Genomic DNA, 16,096 nt, shown 5'->3' on the forward strand with positions numbered 1-16,096 from the left:
TTACATTTTAGTAATATTCAATCAATTACCTTCATTTTGCAACAAACAGGAAGTCTCTAGCACAATATTTTGATTTATGGTGAATTTTAGAAGAAAAAAACTTGTTTTTGCATCCGCACGTTACGAATTCATGCATCATTTTGTGATATTTTCTCTGTGTTGCTTTGATCATTTTACAATTTGTTATATACCAAATTCATCGCAATTTAGTGTACAATACAACGGAAAAAATAACTCATTAGCTTTAACCGTTTTGCTCACAGCATGATTTGTATACAATTATATATAAAATTTTTTTTCACGCTGCCATATATTCCAATATTTATATATGATAATGATATTTTTTTTCATTTCTGATGGTTGCATACTAAACTTCAGGCAATGACAAAAAAAGGAGCCTAGAATGAACTCTTAATCTTAAAAACTAAGCGTGCTGTGATTTTTTGAAAAAAACTTTTTTTTCGCTTCGGCGCTAACTCCCGAACACCGCCGGCATACGATAGACACTTTTGTAAATAGAGGCTCGGCGTTTAAGGGTTAATTATCATTATAATTATTATTATTATCATTATTATTATTATTATTATTAATCCTATTTTAATATTTGAAAATTAGTACTTATTATTAGGTGACTCATTTATTTATCATATAAATTTAACATAATATACTATAAAATGCAAAATTTTTTAATTACTGTATACAGTATTACTATTATTATTTGAAAAATAGTACTTATTATTAGGTAAATCATTTATACCATACAAATTTCAAATAATTTACTAAAGAAATGTATACATTTTTTAATTACAGTACATTTTTATTATTATTATTATTATCATTATTTGAAAACTAGTATTTATTACTAGGTAAATAATTTATTTATCATACAAACATGATTAGTCCTTTCCATCTCCCAGAATTTATAAAAAAAATTCTTGTGCCGTCATTCTCTCTCTCTCTCTCTCTGTCCGTATACATATATTTTAATGAGAAAATACAGTAATCAGTGAATACACACCATTGCTCTACAAAAAAAACTGAATTTGTGATAATTTTAGAGATTCGGCCCAAAGAAATATCCGCAAATTAGTGAAATTTCCCATGTGGACAAGAGAATTATGTGTTCCACAAAAATCAGCAAAAAAATGTGTTCCACAAAAATCAGCAAAAAAATGAAATGTGGAAATCTGAAACGCATAAAAATAGGGAGCAATGTGCTTGCCCTCTACAATTACTGCACATATTTTGCGAATCATAACATACCTTAGCCAATCTAGTTCTAGAGACTTCGCTACAATAGCGAACACTAGAAGCACTTGAATCAGACATATCCAATTCCAAAAAGCTTTCAAAAGCAAACTTGAAGGCCAAACAAAGCGACAATACTTCACCGAAATCCAGCGAGAAATAACCGAAAACCTGTGAAAAAAGGCTGCAGCAGACACAACGATGTTAACCGTGTGCTGTGACAAAACAGAGTGACGCTACCAGGTATGTCATTCCAACATACCCGCTAAGTGGGCGGGGCTTGCCATCCACACTAACTATCAAAGTGCTACCACAGTTTTTAAATAGAAGGCTGCCTCATGAGGTTAAAACTATAGCTCTGTAATTACTTGGTAAGTTACTTATACAAAATTGTAATTTATGAGTATTATGAGTTGTCTTATGTTATAAAGCCTATCCAAAGAAGAACCTATAGAACATTTTCCATGATTTTGTTAATTTCACAAAAAAAATTTCATTTATTTTCTGATTTTGGGGGTTTACTAAAAACTACACATGGGAAAACTTGAAATCTCAGTATGCTGGTGAGAAAATAATTCTATACAGTACTGTATGTATATACATAAAAACTTAATGCATCAGTACATTTGAAAAAACACAGCAGTACATCTCTTTGATCCAAAATCAAAATCTAGGGGAGTTATCTCAATAATTGCAGAACACGGGGATGTTGAAAGACAACAAGGACATAGCAGAAAACTACATTCACCAAACCTCACCGAATTATAATTCCTGATAGCATTGGACACATCATATGCCAACCATGAAAGAAAGAATGACTAAACAAAGGTCTGTCAACCCAATGCTGACTTAGGTTATCTGTGTTATATTGTCAAAGGACCAAAAAGGCAAAATCTGGGTACAGTATGTGCCATCTTCCTTTAATGCTGAATTTCTGAAATGAGAAATAAGACACCTAGATCTCCTTAGGAAATTAGAAATAAGACACCAAGACCTCCTTAGTAAAGTAAAGGAAGGAAGTGCATGAGTGTTAAACTGTGTGATATTGCCAAATGCTACATCTCATCATACAAACATGAAGCCTGAGGAGATGATGAAGCAAATATCTGGTTGAGTTTCCATGGGCAACCTGTAGAGAGGATATAAAGTACTGGTAACTTAACTTCAGATGAATCTTATCCAAGGAATCTACAACCAAAAGTGATGATGCAATCTATGGGCCTGGTGAATGGGACTGAAAATTCTGTGCACTATAAGCAAGTTAGCCAATTCCAAGAGAGATCCCTGGGTATTCAGATGTCTGTAAAATACAGGGATGAAATAAAATCCTCATCTTGTGATCTATTCTGAGGATTGCAATTTACTCTTTGTGAATGGGAGGCAACAAACAAAAGACAGTCCTGGACTAGCCAAACGATGGCACCTCAATGGAAATGCACTTGCAACTTCACGGTAAGCAAGTTTCACCCAATGAGCACAAGGAACCTAACTCCCAGGCTTGGGGAAGATTGTTGTATATTTTAGCATCCAAAAACCTTCTTAATTCTATTCACTGACCAACCTGTCACCAGGTCCAACCTGGCATGAATGTATTCTGCTGGAAAAAACCCACCATCCATACCTTCTCTGAGTTGCCAAAGATAGAGGTAACAACTGAAAGAGGGTAGCATCAGTCAATATCCTAGGTTCAAATACTGTTATAGTTATAACACAGTTCCAACAAAGTTGGCAGACTCCCACCATCTGGCTCCATTCTACCACTCCTAAAGCACAATTAAAAATCTTAGGACAATCTCAAGAGTCAAGAAAAAACCTGTTTAGCACAACCTCAAATAATGGAGAGAATGTCAATATTGATAAGACACCTGCTCATGAAAAACTGCCTAAGGTCACTGCATAAAATCTGCTGCTTGTCAACCTGAAGTGCCACTTGGCTTGTCAATATAACCATGGAGTGTCTACTGTGCATACAATCTGGTAGCAGCTCTTCGATAAATGTCCAATAAATGTCAAATAGCAATAATGTGAAAACTGGTCTTGTTATCTCTTAATAACTGTGGATGATAAATCTGAGGTGCAGCTGATACCTAGTTTGGTCATAAATATATAAAAGATTTTGGGTGCTCCTGATTAACATGAAATCACTGTATGAGAAATCATTGGTTGCTGTTCATCAGCGCAATCATTCAAAACTCAAACTCATCGTCTCCAACATCAAACCTAGTACTACCATTGAATCTGTAAGCAATGTTAAAAATCATAAACATTGTTGGATATTTCCATTGAGACAGAGACCATGCCACAGTTGAGATCCATGTAAATATAGCCAACTAAGCTGTGAATAAAAACTCATGGTAACTGACACCTCAAAGGACCATGGCCATGTTTCTGTTGGCCACAGGAACTTGAAACTTCAACTGGTCAATAACTGTAGTTCAAGGGATCCCAAGCCAACTATGGGAAATCAGAATCTGTTCTGTCTTGATGATCACCACGAGTCATCTGCAACCAAGCCTGCCCATGAAATACAGTTTTTTGGCCAACCTGATAAAGGCTCAATCTGTCTGGAATTGGCCAAGAATGGGCAAAAGATGTTAAAGTCTAATAATAAAGAAAAGCAGCTAATCCTGTTACAGAACTGCAGAAGCACATCCCCTGGCCGAGTTTACTACTCTCCTTCAATAGCAATGGGCCTGTAACAGCCATATCCCCATTCCCATCAACCATGATCATGTTGCTCAGTCATTCACTGCCTGTGTGGTTGCTTGCCCTGGACACCTGTGCAACCTCACAATCATCATGCAACCCATGGTCATCTAGTGACCATGTGGTGAACTTCATAGGACACCCCTAGAAGCATGCTCCAGTTGGAAAACTGACACAAGAACAGAATCTAACTTGAAACACCAACAACTGATGTTTCTGCTGCCAGAGACACTGGCACTTCCAATGCTACGACTGGCACTGACTTCTTGGTAAAGTGAGAAGTCTTCACTGGAAATCTTCTTGGGTAAAGCAAGGCCCAGTATATGAACTGTGGTACTCTTGTAGAGTTCCTTGGGGGGAAAAAATGGTCATGATGCAGACTGAAAATGAAGTTAATGATCTCAAAGTAAACTGAAGAATAAGTGAAATGAAATGTTACTTATTATAAATTAGAACTAATGTAAGAAAATGAAACAACCAAATCATGAAAAAAAAAAAAAAAATGTATTAAAATTCTGAACTCCAAGAGGATTCTTTTAGCATATGGCTTTCTTGTTAAAACACTCGCTAAAAAATAAATAGTTTATCATAATGGACCAACACCTCTGTACAACTAAAACTTACTGTAGCAGAACTGTAAATAATTACTTGCTTCATTTAATACCTGTTTAGTCAAGAACACGGACATTAAACCAAGCACTGCAAATAAACTAGCAACACAACACAGGCACATATAAATCAATATGTAAAATAAAATATAGATATAAAAATAATTAAAAATCACTACAAATTAATACAGCAGTGCCAAAAAAAAACATACATACAAACATTCTGATGGTTAACAGCAGACAGTGTTAATAAAGTTTCTCACTTACATTAAAACACCAGCATTAGTTAGTAAGGCACAAGATGAACATTAAAATCAAGAAATTAGCTAAAATACATCACTAAGTAATGAAATATACACCATTAGACCAGGGCAATTTACTCTAACAAGGCAGAGAAAAGCAGCAAAGTGCTATTTACTAGTGAAACATTACTTGCCTGTAAAGTATAATAAAACAAGCAAAAAGATTTCAAGATCTCTCAATTACATTAAAGTGGCTACAAAACTGCCATTTACAAATCATAATACAACAGGCAGTGAGAATAAAAAAATAAACTACTGTAATGTGAATACATGGGAAATGAAGAAAATTTAAAATAAAATCACCAAACGCAAAGCAGATGAGAGAAGTGAGGCATCTACCTCATCTACCTAACTGAAACTTATGGTCCATATGAACGCATACATGGTACTGCCAGTCAGTCAGCAGACGATCTTCCTTTCTATACTCAGGGTTGGAGTTTATGAGATGTGTAAAGAACCACAAATTGGCTAATATAACGAACGGTTTGAAGTCAAACAAAATAAGTATCACAGAATTATTTTATGCAAATTTTTCTTTGAAAACAATGTAATATAGTCAAACAATATTTATTACTAGCTTCCCAATATATATATACAGTGGGGTCCCTGCTACATCGCATATCAGCAATCGCTGCTTCAATTAATCGCTGGTTTTTTCTGTGGAGCTTATCTCCAAATATATCGCAGAAAATTCACTGATTCATGAATTTTTTCATAGAGCAATATTCACTAATTACTGTATTTTCATTTTATTTTCATGACTAACTACATTTTTTATGATAATGTACTAATTTTCAAATATTAATATTAATGAAAACAGCAAAATATCAATAAAATGGTAAATTAATATCCCACAAAATCACAAAACTGCTTACCACTCTCTCTCTCTCTCTCTCTCTCTCTCTCAGTATACAAATCTTTTACTGCAAAAACAGCAAAATTTCAATAAAACTTTATTTCACTTACTGAATAAACTATAATACTGATCTATTATTATCGTAATATGTATAAAAAAAACATGACTGCCTTGGCATCTGTAATTTTTACCATAGGTACGTGTTGCCATATTTTTTATTTCTCTGATTTACTGAACCGTGCTTCATTAAAAGTTTAGTAGTTGACTCTATGATTATCACACATATTATAACAGTACACAAGAGAATATTTTATCACTGCTGATGTTTCACTTCTAATCACCGTAAAAATATTTCATATGTGAGCAACACAAGGTTACTGTTATTCTCCACCCCAGCTTGTCAAGTCAAGGCTTGTCACCAGCTGCTGTGCTGAGACACACACTCTCTCTCTCTCTCTCAATTAAAAAAATATTTTCCTAATTCTTTCAGTCATAGTGAGCCTCAATCAGCTGATTCTCAGAAAGTAAACATTACAAATGTGGGACAATCTTTTTTCTATACATATTACGATGATCTTCTTCTTCTTCGTTTAACGTGCTTTTTCCCATTTTTCATATGGGGTAAGCATGATAACAGATCAAAATAATAATACAATATAAATGGATTCTGTAAGTGAAATAACATTAATGTGTTTACATTAATATTAATATTTGAAAATTAGTAAATCATTGTAACATGTACATACACAAGAGAATATTTTATCACTGTTGATGCTTGGGACAAACATTTTTCAGAAGACAAAAATACACTTTACAATACATAATGGCTAATGTATTTTGCTGTATTTACATTAATATTACAGTACGGTACTGCACTGTAATCAGTACAGTAAAATCACAATTTTTGAAAGTAAATTATATTTTTCTAGCGTAGGCTGGAAACGGCTGTTAAACTCTTGAGCAAGGTGGTTAGGCAGTAACTACTGCCATGTAAGCGGGAATACCCGCCTGCCTGGATGTAAACATTCCAGTTTGCCTTTCGGTACAGGTTCAGATTGAGGGGTGACATAAGGTGGGCATAATATGTAATGTAAAGGACCTCAGGTTTGTATAGTTAGGAAAAATACAATTTACTTTCAAAAATTGTGATTTGTTCCGACAATATACAAACTGTCGGTCTTTTACATCAGGAAGACTCACTGGTTGGAGGGAGGAATCTTAGTGAGTCTCCTGAACTGAATGGAGTTCTGCACACCTGGGCTACTCCTCGTTAAAAGAGCAAGGAGGAGTACTGTGCCTCTGACATATTGATCAGAGTGTAGGAACTGCAAGATCAAATGTCAAATACTGGACCTTTTCGCATGAGTGAGGAAACCTAACTCCTACGAAATAGGCTGGAAGGTTCTAGAGTCGGAAGCAGTAAGGAAAAGTCGAGATAGGATTCCCTTATTGCCAGTCTCTCCTTCCTCCCCTTGCTAGAGGAAGGAATGGAATTGCTTCTATGATTCTAAAAACAAATAGAACAGGTGCGCGATGTGTAGTCTTACCGCATCAGTGCCAGATCCAGCAACTATTGGCTCAAGTCCTATTCTCATCCCAAAGGAGGAGAAGTAGGAGGACGGGGAAGGAGGTGGAAGAGAGGCCAGTCATTCTCAGTATCCTTCTCACTTCCAGAACCAACACCTTAAGCGAGATGCTACTTGTCCTCTTGAAGGTGCTGGGTAAGACAGCACAACTTGTTGAGCAGCCACCATAGGGCCAAGGAAAAAAGGTTCCAAGGGTCTGTGGGCAAGACCACAGGAAGACAAGAGTGTGGTCTATGAGACCATGTCTTGCTTCCAGACCGACAGAAACTTCCAGAATGCGAGGGATGGACCAAGCCATTGACTTTGTGAGCTCTCGGATGGAAAGTACTGGTATCGTTGTTGCCAGCTGCCGAGTACCTCCTTTGATCGCTACACGAAGCCAGGAGAAAGGTGTGTCCTTAGACACTTCTTCCTTGGGAGAATGAGTACTAGCGAAAACGTCAATGACATCCAGGTTAGGAATGTTGAGCCTTTTGGAAAGTACCACAGCTCCCTAATAGGACAAAGTAACAAATGATCTGGATCAACGACACAAAGTCCAAGGGGGAGGGGAACAAGAAGGACTCGAACCCAACAATAGATGCTGATGGATTCAGAGTCCACCTATGACATCCGAGAAGGAGTCGAGGTATGATCCCCATCCTTGTTCTTCCATCTTCTGCGCCAAGGCCGGAGCAAGATGAGAGATGGTCCTCAGAGGGCACATCTCTATCCGACGACTCTCGTGCGGGCTCATGAAAGGCATGGGACAGGAACCCTAAACGAGAGTCACATGCCACCCAGGGAACAGTTCCCTGGGACAGCACAACCAAAGAAGCTTCTCGTCCTTAGCTAAGTCTTGACTGAGGAGAGAAGGCTACTTCAGATAGAAGACTAGGTCGCAAGGCCTACGTTCTTCACAAAAGAAAAGGAGAGAAGCAACCCTCGGTGGAGAAGACAATGAAGTCCAGACTTGAAGAGTGACTCTGACCCGAAAAGAAGTTCTGTCAACAACACCCACCAGCGAAGATGGATCCAGTCTGGGACAGTGTTGCAGAAGACTTCAAGAGGTATCCAGCTATATCTGTTGCTGCTCAGCGAGAAAGCCTGTGCTTGCAAGAAAACCTGGAAAGGTCTCCTAGTCCCGAACACACCGGGATGTACTGCCTGAAGAACTGCTTCTTGTGTAGCTGCTACAGGAGGTTGGGTCAAGCAGAAAGGTGAAAGGCGAAGTCTTCCGGCATTTGTCTGTAACTCGGGGTAAGCAATGCTTGTGAACCCCTAAGGAAACAGACAAATACGGAGGGAAAAAGGTAAATATCGATTTTTTCCCAAAAAGACAGCATGCCTCACCGTAACGGCCCCTAGGTCTGGTACGGAGGAGCGAGAAAAACTACCAACTTGTTGTGCAGGGAGGCCACAGAAAGATGGTAGGGATTTCTCAGTCAAGCAGTCTCTTCATGAATCTTCGTGAAGAAAAGAGTGAGCAGCACGTTCCGTCCCAATCACTCAAACCCAAGGCCAAGCTCGCCTACCAATACATCCCCACCGGGAATGCATCTGGCTAACTGAGATGTCGAGTGTGCAATAAAACACTCAAGTATCTCAAAATGTCATCAGATGAAACAGGAGGAAAAATCGATTCCCTCTTGTTTGTCGACAAATGCCAATAAAGTGGTTTTGTTGTTCAACGAAACCACCGAGTGTCGCAAAACTCATCCTGAATTCTCGGAAGGCCAAAAGGCTGCCTTGAGCCCAGGATGGTGATGAGAAGGTACTATCGTCTCAGTCACACACCTTCAAGACATGGTCTTACCGGTGTGCGCCTATTCCTCGATCGGTGAATCCGTAAGTAGACATGAAGAGGGGAATATGCAAGCATATTCGAAGGATCCTTCAATCAAGCATTAGCCTAACTCTTTTCTCATACTTCGAAGAGGCAAGAAGGACGGAGGAATGGAAGCAGACCTCCATTCTCCACCATGGGGAAGCTTCTGCAAGATGACAGGATACCGAGACAATTAGCTCCAGCCGGGAGAGGAGGCAGGATGGAAGTTTGCCGAAAAGAATTGCTGAGATCTAAGGGAAATAGATACTTCTGAAGGAATCCATTCCCAGGTCTCGGCAATGTTGCTGCCAGCTCCAGAGACTTGATAAGTATCATTTCATCCAGGCATCAGCAGTAGGAGAACTTCTTCCTGGTTGATACTTCTTTCTCTCTTCCCTTCTTCCCTCCTCCCTTATGGAAAAGAGGGTGGAAAGAAACACAGTTATGTGCACTTTCCTAGAAGGGAGGAAGAGGGCTATGTGTTCCGCAATCTTCTTCCGAAGCCTGGGACTTCTTAGGAGTTGAGGGGGGCTGGCTTGAACTCAATGTCGAGTCGAGATGACTAAGACCAAAAGGACAAGGCAGTGCCCTGGTACGAACCTTGGTTACCGAAGTATCTAGCAAATCTCTGAAAGAGAAAGGCAGAACCAAGTAAAGGTTCGTTCTTATGGGTCGAGACAACTCGGGACTTACGAAACCGGAGATCTGAATTGGGACAAAGTCCTTCTTCTTAGCACCAGAATTGCCCACAGAACTGCAGTCGGCAAGACCCTTTGAGGCAAGAAGAATTCGTACTCTGTCGAGGCAGGGGAGACGCTTGGTGTCTGGACCTGAATGAACTCCTTGAAGATTATTCATTGGGGGCACTGCAGTCCCATCCTGGGGATCCTCGCGGCGACGAATCAGCGCGAAGTTCTCAAAAAAATGAGGGTGATCGCAACTTGAAGGGGAAGACCCTCGCTGTTTCCAAAGCGTGAAACTCCTGTACCTCTGCCCTTGGAGGGAGACCTTGACAGATCCCATGAAACCCTCCTTGGCTACCTGGTTGTACTAAGAGAGAATCGGGGGACTGACACCCAAAGCACGCCAGGCAGCCGAACTCCGAAGATAAATTCACCGGAGCTCTCTCTGTCCATCTCAGGCCTCTCAAAACAACCGAGAGGAGAAGAGAATAGGTGAGGAGAAAGAGTGCCCCTACCTTCCCTGCCAGTAAGACTAGCAGGAAAGGCAGACCGTAAGCGATAATCAACCAAAGGAGATTACTGCCACACAGGGGAAGAAGAGCACTTGTGCTGTGGCAAAGCGCTTTCCTGGGAAAAACAGACTTCCCAAAGTTCACTCGAACAGAGCCGAGAACCCAATTCAGAAACACTGAGTGGGGCCGAGCCGAGACGCACTGAACCGAGCCGATCACGCGAACGCGATCCGACTGGGAGTCAGGCGGGGCGAGCCAAAGCCAAGCCACCAGGGGCTGGGCGGGGCGGGCAAGCCGAGCCAAGCCGATCGTGCAAACACAATCAGCACTGGACAGGGCGGAACTCGTCTACTTTGAACTATTGCTAGTTTCCCAAACTCTAAATTCCTTCAAGGCCAAGGCCCTTCGAGACAAAGGTTCAAAGGGGAATTCTGTGTCTGCTATCCTGCATGCTCGAGCCCGAAGGTTCAAGACAAGAGGATGAAACCTGACCAAGCAACCGAAGCAGCTGGCGGGCAGTATTGAGACACCTGGCGTCCCGGCACCCAGACACCCAACACTTTCTCCCATCCTGTGCCTCTCGTCAGGAGAGCGCTCGTGATTCATAGAATTCGAGCAACCCACGAGACTCCCAAAAATTGGGAGCAGCTGCTTTCGGTTTCCTAAGAAATCGAAAAGAGCCAGGCACAGAACCAGATTTAGACACAGACTTCCAAGATTGGCAATGAAGAGGCCGCGCTCTTGCGGCTCCCGAAACACCAGACCCCACAGGAGAATGGAAATCGGTTCCCACCAGAGGGTGGGAAAAGCAAACAGGATCACAAACTGAGGTCTGTGTGCCCGCGGCTCCTGAAACACAAAACCCAGGGTTATGCAAATCGGTTTCCTAACCCCAAGGCTGGGAAGAACCAAAGAGAGACCCACTGCCTCCTCAGAAGGAGGCAGTACCTAGACGTCCAAGGGCATCAAGGGTAAAGAAGCAGCCTTCCTCTCCCTCAGCCAACAGAGGTCTGTCTGGATTCCGGGACCCCCTTGGACCTCAGGAGAGGAAGGGAAGAGGCAGCAGAAGACGAAATCACAGATAAGTTGAAGAATTGGGCGGCTACTTCCACAGGGCAGCTTCCTTCACCTTCACTCCGACACCTTTTACAGGCTGGTGGGCGGCTACTTCCACGGGGCAGCTTCCTTCACCTTCACTCCGACACCTTTTACAGGCTGGTGGACACGAAACATCATAACCTCCAAGGCAGGTAGGCAGGAACACAACGGATGAGGCCAGGACACCACCACCAGGAGAAGCAGCAGGCACGATCAGGACAGCCGATGCAGGAGCTATGGCAGCGGTTCAGAAGGCAGGAGCTACCGCAACGGCCAGGAACGTCGCTTCCACAGGGCGACTTCCTTCACCTTCACTCCGACAACTTCTACAGGATGGTGGACATCATAACTTCCTGGACAGCTAGGCAGGAACACAACAGAAGTGGCCCCAGGCACAACCACCAGGAGAAGCAGTAGGCACGATCAGGACAGCTGATGCAGGAGCTACGGAAACGCTTCGGAAGACAGGAGCTACAACGACGGCCAGGAACATCACACGAAAGTCACCAGCAGCGACAGGAACGATCAGGGCGGCTGCGGCAGAAGACCAGGAAGAGCTGCCCAGAGACTGTCGTCGAGTTAACAGGAGCATAACACAGGAAACAGCAGGCACAGATGGGCCACAGATATGGCAGAAGCAGTGCCACAGCATACATGAAGGCCAGCAATGACAGCAATCGATCTACATCAGCAGGAACAGTGTCGGAACGATCCCAACGTGAAACTGTCATTCCAACCAGGTACCATGGTCAGTCTCAAAGCAACAATGAATAAACGTCGGGACTCCATCATGCAAGATACCCCCTGAAATATCCAGCCAACTATTGCTGCATCTGCGATGCTCACTGTCAACCAGAAAGAAAAAGCAAAGATGATTAGCAGAGGGAGACTCCTCTCGCTACGAGGGGAACTGCCCTATGCAGCGAGAGGAGGCCCCTAGAAGAGGTGGCCCAACTGCCCATGCCCCCCCTCCCCTCCTCGCGGTCTTCACCCGACGAGCGAGTGAAGAGGACAAAGGGGAGATAAGGAAGAATCTACAGGGAGAGAGAAGGATGGAGGGGAGGCCACCAAGGGTGCCGTGGAAGCAGAGCATATACCGCCGACACCCGCAACCTCCCCCGACTGCAACTCAAAGCATAGGCAGCGAGAACAACACTCAGCACAAGTAGGAAGGAAGTAGTCATGCCCCTTGAACATGGAGGGCAGAAGCCAAGGACGGGAAGTGAATTCTTGCGTCCCGATCACTGTAGGGGAGTGAAGGTATTACGTCCCAATCTAATATCTCTGAACGTACAGGGGAACGCCTTCAGTATCTAAATAAGGGGCTACTGGAAGAGAAGCATTGCCACTCGGTTACGCTTCTCTAAATACGCCCTTGGCCGTCAAATCCAAGACACAGCGCAGGGGAATGACAGCTTATGCAAGGTTATCACAAATCGTGGGTTTGTATTAATAAATATCAAACACACGTAATACATACACAAAAATACAGAAAGATCCCACCGGGATAATAAGAGCTTAATGACAGTCAGGCAGGGAGATCCGAAACCACGTCTGCAATGCATGACGGCCGAAAGCAAACTGGAATGTTTACATCTGGGCAGGCAGGTATTCCCGCCTACCTGGCAGTAGTTACTGCCTAACCACCTTGCTCAAGAGTTTAACGGCAGTTTCCAGCCTACGCTGAAAGTAATTCCTAATGTAAAGGACTTACGGTTTGTATTATCGTGTCAGAATAAATGTATTCATTCACAAAAATGCTAACATGAAAATACGTATGCAGATCACCATGATGTAAGCAATATGTACTGACAGTAGTTACATCATTCTACAAATTACCCATATATTTTAGATATGCTCTGAACTCATCCTAAAACACTTTACTGTACTGTAATATCATTTCAAAACCATCTTAGAAAATACAAAAAATCAATAAAATACACAGTTGCGCAGTACACGAATACCCTCACGCAGTTCTCTGCTAAGACTTAAAGTGTTAGTGCATAGCTGTAAGTCATATTATGTACCTATATATTTTTAAGGCTAACACTGGAAGATGACTTTGAAATATTAGATTTATTTTACGATGATAATTTAAGGTATATTTGGTGTTTGAACTATTAAAATAGGCAGTTATAAGCATTTTTAGAGGTGGGTCTTTGGTGTCTGAATTATCTAAATAACCAGTTATAAGCATTTTTAGAGGGGGATACCAACAACGTGGATTTTTGCTTAATGCGGGTGGTTGTGGTCCTTATCCCCCCCACGATTACCAGGAACCCACTGTAATTTTTTTTTGTTTTCTGGGGTCAAGTACAAATATGAAATCTAATATAAGCACAATTCCTTACATTATACATACCGAAACTATCCTGTTGGCAATTACAGGCATGAAAGACATGGATGGAAAAGAGGGATAAGCCTGGGCTGATGAATCAAGAGCAGATCTCTTTGGTGGTCCTGGATGTGGCTGGAGACTACTGACAGGTAATTCCTGTCCCCTAATAGCTGCTCCACATAAAACATATCTGAAAAACATTTCACACAATTAGAAAAGTAACTGACTTAAAATACAATACAAAGCTTAATTCTGCACAATAACAATTAGCAAATCTGCATTCAGTATAATCAAATCCACTCTTAAATTATTGAACAAATTTTGTCAAGCTCCAAAAAAGCATGTAGTAGAATCATTTATGCTACTAATTACTTGTTTTATTACTCTCATTATTCATTACTGTCACCATACATTCTTACATATGATTTTCCCTTTATCGAATTGGAGGTTTAATGAGTTCCCCATTCTCTTCAATCAGGCTTTTATTGGGTGCCACTCTGGTCCAGATCTTCATCTCTGGATATCTATTTTCCAAGCATTTTCATGGTAAAAAAAGAGGCTCAATAAGATATGCAAAATATAGAAAATAAATGCCTACCTTAATATCTGCAAAGCGATGAGATATACATTTTGGCGGATCTCATAATCAACTTCTTGTGGCAATGAGTCTCTTTGTAAAAGTGTTGAAATGAGACTCAACCCTCCACACAACAAAAACTCTTCACAGAAGTGGGCATTGCCATTCACAGTGCCATCTGATGCAATGGGCATTATTTTTCCAGACAGAACCTTGTAGAAAAAAACAAGACTTATTACTCTAAAAACCAGGCTTACAAACTAATGTTCAGCCTTGCTTGACAAAAATTGTAAAAACACAATAATATAGTTTAAAGAATCACATCACCATGTCCTAAAATACCTTAATCCTAATCCAATTGCTACAATATGGTATACACTATTTCTCAGTAGGATAATCATTCTGTGACACCCACTTTTATGTAACCAACGGTCAACCGCAATAAAATTTTACAACTGCAACATATACACATTCTAATTTGACATACATCATTATTTTTTATAAAATAATATATCTCAATGTAAAACATGACAACATGAAACCAATACCTCAAGATTATACAATAATCTAAAAGGAGTAATATCAGGTGCATTTGGATCCAGTAGAGATCTCAAGACTTCTTTGCCTGATTCTCGGTCTTTTTCTTTGTCTCGAATTTTGTCTTTTTTGGCAGGTGACCCATAAGGTGTTGTTCTTGGACTAGCATCTGAACTGGTTCCAGCAGTACAGATAGAATCAAATTTGTTGGAAACAGTTGGATCAGTAGGAATTAGGTACAGAACATGGCGTACTGCTTCTACAATCCTATTAAAAGAAAATGGAGTAAAACATTATTTAAAAATCTAACATTAACTTATTCTACAATGTATACTGCTTGAAGAAGAAATTAAGGTTCTTCCAATTTTTTTTATTCTTATTATTATTGTATCTATTTTAAAAATGCTAACTGATTTCAAGTCAAACACCCAGACTCATAGAACAGTCCTGAAAGAATCATTCTTCAATGACGGACAAAACCCTGACCATGAAAAAGTTAAGGCAGTACGACAGCAAAGTAGAAAAGAGTAATGGGAACAACTGAGAAGTTTAAAATAAAGCAGTCTGGTAGGAAACCAAATGGAGACTACTAGAACCTTTCAGTAGAGTAGTTTCAACAGTGTGTAATGAAATACAAACCAAAGGCAATACCTTAAATATAACAAAGAAATTAAACCTTTATTTTCAAAAGGGTGAGCCCAATGTATATATGGATGAAAAAGAAAAGTATGTGATTAGGTGCAGTAGATGCAATGACATAGTTTAGAATTCATGATAATTGCTAGTTGCTGAAAAAGTTAAATCAATTTAGAAAGTAAAAGCAAAAGAAACTACAGTAACTGCTGACCCAGAAGTTGTTAGTACTCCATGCTGAGGTTATGAAATTACAATAGTAGAAAATTCGAGTTCCAACGCACAGCAAGGTTTCAAGTGGTTTGCAACAATTATTGGAAGATTTAAAACAATCTATTTTATCCATGACTGCCTAAGAGGGCAAATTTTTTACTCATAAACCCTTCATTAATAGTGTCTGTTGTTTCTCAGAAAATGCCCCCCAAAAACAATTCTCTGAAGCAAGAGGAATCATTGACATGTGCATACTCCACATGTATGTACATTCCTAAAGGTTCTGGTGTCAATCCTACTTATACTTCATCTGCCTGTCCTTGAAAGCACACTGTTGCCCAATTTGTATTATTTAATTCATCTTTTTCTTAAAACTTACACATGAAAATATA

The 16,096-nt window shown here is 40.6% G+C and overlaps 1 protein-coding gene across 4 annotated transcripts in view; it reads right to left on the minus strand.

Moving 5' to 3' along the window:
• LOC136832815 (ubiquitin carboxyl-terminal hydrolase 24-like) overlaps positions 1 to 16,096 on the minus strand; it is a 374,979-nt gene that overhangs the window by 210,951 nt on the left and 147,932 nt on the right. For all 4 annotated transcript variants that reach the window (XM_067094450.1, XM_067094436.1, XM_067094461.1 and 1 more), the window contains exons 19-21: positions 14,870 to 15,125; positions 14,343 to 14,533; positions 13,769 to 13,934 (exon numbers count right to left, since the gene is read on the minus strand). In XM_067094450.1, the coding sequence (XP_066950551.1) occupies positions 13,769 to 13,934; positions 14,343 to 14,533; positions 14,870 to 15,125 (613 nt within the window). The remainder of the gene's footprint in view (positions 1 to 13,768; positions 13,935 to 14,342; positions 14,534 to 14,869; positions 15,126 to 16,096) is intronic.

This window comes from Macrobrachium rosenbergii, chromosome 4, assembly GCF_040412425.1.
Source record: "Macrobrachium rosenbergii isolate ZJJX-2024 chromosome 4, ASM4041242v1, whole genome shotgun sequence".
Classification (NCBI taxonomy): Eukaryota; Metazoa; Arthropoda; class Malacostraca; order Decapoda; family Palaemonidae; genus Macrobrachium; species Macrobrachium rosenbergii.